At 31.4% G+C, this 7333-nt stretch overlaps 1 protein-coding gene across 1 annotated transcript; it reads right to left on the bottom strand.

Annotated features, from left to right (window-relative positions):
• Positions 1-924: 924 nt before the first annotated feature.
• Positions 925-5179, bottom strand: LOC106762871 (homeobox-leucine zipper protein ANTHOCYANINLESS 2-like). Its single transcript, XM_014646980.2, has 10 exons — positions 5074-5179; positions 4793-4826; positions 3612-3848; positions 3388-3505; positions 2606-3301; positions 2410-2511; positions 2100-2312; positions 1838-2012; positions 1359-1738; positions 925-1278 (listed from the first exon to the last, which is right to left on the bottom strand). Exons 3-10 carry the CDS (start codon positions 3824-3826, stop codon positions 925-927), a joined length of 2253 nt encoding a protein of 750 aa, XP_014502466.1. The 5' UTR covers positions 3827-3848; positions 4793-4826; positions 5074-5179.
• Between the last annotated feature and the right edge of the window lie 2154 nt (positions 5180-7333).

Below are 7333 nucleotides of genomic sequence, written 5' to 3'. Positions count from 1 at the left end.
TTTCTTCCTGCTTAAGCAAACTATAATATATAAAATAATATGTATGTTTATAGAACTATACTTTTAGGGTATTTCATTATAAATAACGTTTTAGACAAGATGTACATAATTCTATGCATAAATTTGCGAGAATATATAATGTTCACATGAAATAAAACTGATGCAAATAATAAAACACAAAAAGTTTAAAATATTAATTCATAGAAAAGTTCAAAATATTATTTTAACGTGAGTATCCATTTATTTTAAACTGTTAAGATAAAAGCATAGAATATATATATATATATATATATATATATATATATGCCAAAGAAAAAGCAAAGAAAAAGAAGTCAAAAAGTCTTTCAGCCAACAACTAAAGATGATTTTTCTATGTAAATAATAACATTAATTATCTTTTGTTTGTTCAAGTTAATTATTCCTCAATCAACCAAATGTTATTTACGTGAAAAAGTTCTGCAGAACAACATTGTTCTTCACAAAATTCAATAGGATTTTTTTTGAAAAATCAATTATCTCAGTAAATTACCATCTTTAAAAAGAATAAGAAAGAAAAAGGAACAAAACTAGGTATCATATAAAGCACATAAAATAACAAAGCAACACATGCAATATCAAATACACAGAAGAAGTAACAAAGTTTAGCATTTTATGGAAATAAAGGGTTCATGAGTAACTGATATGTAAAAGTTAAGACTAAGGTAAAGGAGTCAATACCCGAACCTCCACAAAAAAAAGAAGCAAAAGCTTGCTTTTTTCAGGTTGGTTCGTTCTTGACTAAACCTATTCTTCCTCTACTCAAGAAATGCACCCAAAATACAAGCACCAGGAATATCTGCTATGTTTTCTTTAAGAAGAAAATAAAAGAAAGTTCTTTGTTTTTTTGAGATAGAAATATAAGTCTTTTATAACTAAGGAAACTGTTCAGGAAACTCCCAATGCTTCTTTCACCTTTTGAATGGTGCATGAAAGGAGGGAATTAACAGTTTGAACTGACTCCAATGTGAACTTGGCTGAAGGGTTGTCATTCTGCACCATTTGTAATCCAACTGTCAGCAAACAGCTACCACCACCATCATTGTTGTCACTGTTGTTTGAATGGCCATCTGGCAGAATAGCAAATCCTGAGGGACGAAGAGAGACAAATGATGAATCTCCAGTGTTCATCATCATCATGTTCAAAGACTGCATGTTGATTGGAGAGTACACCACCATTGACCCAGATGCATCGGTCCATGATTCTTGCAGATACAGCACGTTGCCCTCATTATTAGCATACTGCAAACAAAACAATACAAGAGAATGTTTTTAAATCATACATTATAACAACAATCTTTCTTCAAACACATAAAGATAACCTTGTTGAAGGCACTTACGTGAAGAATGGAAACACAGTTTCCATGTTCTTGCCCTTTAGGAACATGGAGCATCTCCTTCATTGGACCACCTTTGGACAACATGTCCCATTCCCCTCTCAGCTGTTCATTACGTAAAAAGTCAAACACCCTTTGTCGAGGCACTGGCAACCAGACACAAGTTGAAGCGCTCAACACATAGCCAGGAGCCTCATTTGGATCATCCACAATTTTCCGAGCCATGATTTTCATGTCATCAGCAAGATTACCGATGTGAACAACATCCCACTTGCGTGCAGATGAAGCACAAATCCCTGAGCAGAAATACTCATTCATGCGCTGAGCCAGCTTCAACACGCTTCTCCTATTGGATTGGCTAAGGACTGATATATATATATAAAAGGGATATCCATTAAGTTCAACTTCATCGGATTAATCAAAAGTGAACAAGGTATGTTTAAGACAGTGACAACATGAAATACCTGTAGGGTCATCAGATGGACCAGGAGGAGTCATGAGGATTGCCAAGCATTCACACTGTCTTAGGAGAGATGCAATCCATCTCTGAGCACCAAAGCCAATACCAGAACTAACCAATGGACGACAAAGTTGGTGGATGACACTCTCATCATACTGGGAATGTTCAACCCAAGTAATCTACAACAGTGCAATGAATTATACCTTACCAACAATCTAGTAAATACTATAAATTTGCCTAAGATATCTTACTCCTGTAACACTTACCTTGGACAAACCATTGGGCATATCCTGAATAACACAACCAGAAGGAAGCCTCCTGCAACTCATTGATGGATGTGAATTGGAAGCATTACGCATAATATCAATGGAAACATCGACCACAACCCATACACCTTCAGCATGGTGCTTGCAAAACCTGAGCAAAGTCATTTGACGAGTAGGGACCAGTGGGGAAAGCAATTGAAGTTCAGCTAACATCTGAAAAGCATTTCCAAATTAGTTTGAGCCAAGCTAGCAAAAGATCAAACACAAAGTAGACACACACACACACATATATATATATATATATATATACCACTTGCAAAGCTCCATTTCTCGTTCCATTTGTGCCACCAGATATCACATCCAAAGTGCAACCACTAGCCACCATAGATGAAAACATCTCTTGCCACCGATCCTGTTGAAATAAACAAATACAGTGAGTTAAATGCTCAAAATTTTCGACAAAATCAATTAAACTTTGATTGACACTAAGAAATTAGGCAGCATACCACATCCATGAAAGTTTCCACAAGGCCCAAGCTGCTGGCTAGTACAACTCCAGTTGCTCTTGTAGCTTCAATCAGATATCCAGCAGGTTTTGTTCCAACAAAAGTAGGAAACATTCTTGCATATTCATCACAGTTTAGAACTTCATTCCTACCGTCAGAACTCTTAATCCAAAGAGGGTTATCTTGTCGAGCCATCTTAACCAGTTCATCCATAGCATTTATGGCAATATCTATAAGCATTGATCTTTCAAGATGGATTTCGTTTCCCATCATTCCCAGTGGTGCTCTAGCAGCCATACTTGCCATTGCAGGTGAAGAGCCTAAAGCTCCATCACCCAAATCAAAGCCAATTGGCACGGGCATGCCAAAATTGCTTGAACCACCCATTCCATTTCTTCCAATAGCAAGCTCAAGGCCAGAATTTGTGGGTGGCAGAGACATAGGGCTTGCCATTGGTGAAAGGGACCTGCCCAAGAACTTGTTTGCTAATGTACAGATCCGGTTCAGTTCATCCTTCAATCGAGCATTTTCAATTCTTGTCTGGTGCTCCTCCAGTGAAATTTGACCAGGAATCGCTGGACCACCACAGTTGTTACATATAGGATTAGCCAAAGCTTCCTTCATCACACCATTCTCAGCTCGAAGCTTGTCATTCTCCTGCTTAAGAACCATGTTCTCGTGCCTCTCCAATTGTGTCTGATTCAACAAAATCGATTCTCTAACTACAATACTCTCAATGTAACAACCAAGAAATACAAGTGATTTTAATGCTTTCAACTTACTTTCATCTGGGTTCGTCGATTTTGAAACCAGAACTTCACTTGCTTGTTCTCCAAGCCAAGCCTCTTGCTGAGATCGGTTCTTTGCTTCTCATCAGGATGAGGACACTCCTTGAAGAATCTAAAACAAAAACAAATGATCAACAAAAACAACCAACGCAAAATTAACGAATTATATGAATCACATTTGAAATAAATAAGAAACAAAAGATTTCCTAATTGCATACGCTTCAAGATCCTGAATCTGCTGAGGAGTGTGTCTGTGATATTTCTTCTTCTTTCTCTGTGGTTGATCATCACCAACATCTTGCTCATCACCAGATCCACCATCAAAATTATCACTTTCAGAGCGACTTTCATAGTCATCATCCCTAATCCTCCCCAGCAAATTACTCGTATCAAAACTCTCTCCCATCATACCCATTTCACTACGACCTTCCATTTCTCCTTGTTGCAGTGATAATCTGATTACCAACAACAACAACAACAAAAGTTACAAGATGTTCAGCAAATCAAAACCATAATCCACACAAAACAAATAACCAAACAACACACACAGAGAAGGTATTCTAAACCAAATGGGAGATGAATCACAGTATATAAACACAAGAAAAAGCAATTTTTTCTTCAAAATGTTGATGCATGCAGAAGAAAAGAAGTGGATCAACCACAAAAAACTGGGTCTAAAGTGATTCTACGGAAAACAATCAACTATACAACTCTTACACAATCACCAACCACAATTGAAGTTGTAGTTTCTGAACAAACCCTCAATCTCAAACCCTATAAAAGGTGACGAATCGTTTACTCTCTCTCGGAAAAAAACATGCAAGTACTCTCAATGTTGTTTATAGTGTTCTCTAGACTGCTTCTAGAATCGTTAATGTTACTTCTGTGAAGGTAACTTTTCAATCTGGTTTTTGACACATGTTCACAACATTAAACTCCTTTGGGTTCAAAGATTTGACGCATGCACAAAAAGTAAAAGTTAAAAAGTTTTTCCTTCTTCAGGCTCCATGCATGACTTTCAATCAATAGAATTAAATTATTCCAGTTTAACAAAAAAACAAAATTATTTTTACCAACTCCAATTGCCATAACACATCAAACTAGAAAAATAAAAAGACAAACAAAAATAAATGCTCTTAATTGTTTCTCTTTCATATGTTTCACAAATTACATGACAAAACAATTCTTTTGTTTTTTTCTCAAAACCCAAAATGCTCTCAAACACCAAATCCATACAAACACAACAATTTGGAGAGTTGACTTTGTACACCCACAAACAAATTCAAGATTCAATTCTTTTCAAAATGCATAGTATCAAGTTTTTAAAATCCAAAAAAAAAAAGAAGCAAAAACATGAACTATAAAGGAATAAACTTGGGTACAAAATCAAAAATTATACCTTCAGATCCTTCAGCAAGTTTTCTCAATAGGATCTGTCGAAAAGAAAATAATAGATGATATGTTACTATTACAATGACATTATAACCCATTTGTTAAATAGATAAATATAAAAGAACATTTTTTTTATCCAACAATAATAACAAGTGAACAGATATAATAGCAGAATTGACATGCATAGACTGAAAGGAAGAAAAAAAAAATTAGTAATTTGTGGAAAATTGTTGCCTCAAAAACATATAATTCTCTTAAAGAAATAAATAAAGTAATTAAAAAGATAACCTTTTGGATCAAAACTCAAAACCCAATTCCTATTTTGAAAAGCAATGTTTATGTGTGTCACTGTGGTTGATCCTCTCTTTCTTCACTGAATTGCATGCAGAGTTTTTCTCTCAAAATCTTCTTAAATTTGAGAGTCTTTTTCTCTGTTCTTTCTCTGTATAAACTCACTTGTTTTACTTCAGACATTGACAATATATATAGTAGTGAAAGCCGTGTGGGTCCCACCGACAAACAGACAACAGTTTCATATGTTGTTTTCTCTTTCTAGTAGCACCACGAAGATAGTTACCAAAGACTACTGACAGAGCCCAAGGGCAATATGGTAATTTCAATGAGTGGGGTCTGTTGATAAAACAAAAACATGTGTAACATGACTCTGTAATTCATAAAATAAAAAAATATTCAATTTATATATATTTTTTAATTTTATAAAATGCAAAAAAGAAATGAAAAAAATAATTCTTAATTTGCATGCAAGGGTGAATTTGAATATTATTTTATACTATAAATGAAGAGTAGGTAGATAAAGAAAGAAAATCACAAAATACCCTATTTTTTATGTTTTAAATAATTTTTGCACTTTTTCCTAAGAAGGTAAAAAACAAAAACTTTCTTAAACGGTGTAACGCCTCTTAAAATAATGCAAGATTTATGATAAGACTGTCACTTCTACTTTTTTTAATTTCTTTTCATTTAATTTTTTTCTTAATATTAGTATAATACTTTTATGTAATGGCATTTACTATTATGTTTGTAAATCATTAAAAATTACTTATTAATGTTTACTCATTTAATACTTTTCAACAATATATTTAATATAATATAGTTAAATAATAGCATAAAATGTTTAGCATTTAATATTGTCAAAAAATAAAATTAATTATTGAAACAAGGATTGTTTTTTATATTTGCTTAGAATTCAGGTATCTGATGATTTTACAAGAGCATTCTCTCACCCAATTGTTCAAAAGTTTCCAGTTAAATCTATGTTTTACTCTTACTTCTATTGTTCAAATCTACAAAGTATGGCTAAAAATTATTTATTCACAAAAAGAATTTTTCATATTTTCTTTTATCAATTATGAGTAATAATTTTTTTTAAAAGAAACTTAGAAATCAAATCCCCACTCTTTGTAAAATTCTAAGGATGCAAGAAAAAAAATAATAAATAAAATAACAAAAACAAAACAAAGCCTGAATTTTGACAAAAAATAAATAAATCAGGCAAATATTATTGTTCTTCCACATTACAAAGCACTATTACATAAAAAAAATTCTACCCTTTGACTATTATATATTTTATAAGGTTTTATTTCCAATGAAATTGTCAGTTATTTTCTAGTTTATATTTACATATATCTGTCATTTCAATTTTCAATACATTCATTTCAAATATCAAACAATAAAAAAAGTAAAAAATAAAAATAAAAAAATACATGTATTACCTTTTGTACTCTCTACCAAGTTTGAATCATATCTTCATCTTCTTCTAAAATAAAAGAATGTTATGAATCATTATGTATTGTATATTAAACTGAGAAAAGAAGAGAGGTGATTGAATTAAGATGAAAATACGTTTTTGAGTGAATCACCAGTACTTTATTTATATTATAAAAATGAAATCAATAAAATAGGTAAAAAGGATTTGATATCTCTGAATAAAGATATGATATTAAAATAAATAATAACTTTTTTTATTAACATATATACAATTTTAATATCCTAAGATTTGATATAATGTTACTATTCTTGATTATAGTTATCTGCTCTTTGTATTATAAAGAAAGAATGTAATTATAATTAATTAAATAAAATAAACTAAAAAATTAATATATATATATATATATATATATATATATATATATATATATAACTTTTTTTTAAGTATGTAAAAAAATCTAGACCCTTTCAAGTGAGTCCTAGTTCATGGCACCTAATAATTAAGTTTCTTTTATTCTTCAAATATTAGTAAAACAACTTTATATGTTTATAATTGCTTAGCATCTAAATTTGAAAATAATTATGAGGAACTATAATTAACTATTGGAAGTCATACATTTCTTTATAGAAGTATGTTTTCAAGTAATTTAATTACTTAAATGTTTGAAATGAAAATAAAATAAAATAGAAAATGTTCAATAGTTTTTTATTATTTAGAGTCGAAATATAAGATAATTTAAGTATTTATTTTTCTTTCAATTTTCAATATTTTAAGACGTCTTTTAATAATAAAATTGTGACAAAACATAAACTTTAAATC

This window comes from Vigna radiata, chromosome 1, assembly GCF_000741045.1.
Source record: "Vigna radiata var. radiata cultivar VC1973A chromosome 1, Vradiata_ver6, whole genome shotgun sequence".
NCBI classification, from domain to species: domain Eukaryota; kingdom Viridiplantae; phylum Streptophyta; class Magnoliopsida; order Fabales; family Fabaceae; genus Vigna; species Vigna radiata.
Note: the sequence above shows the minus strand (reverse complement) of the source record. Positions and strands in the feature narration are given on the sequence as shown.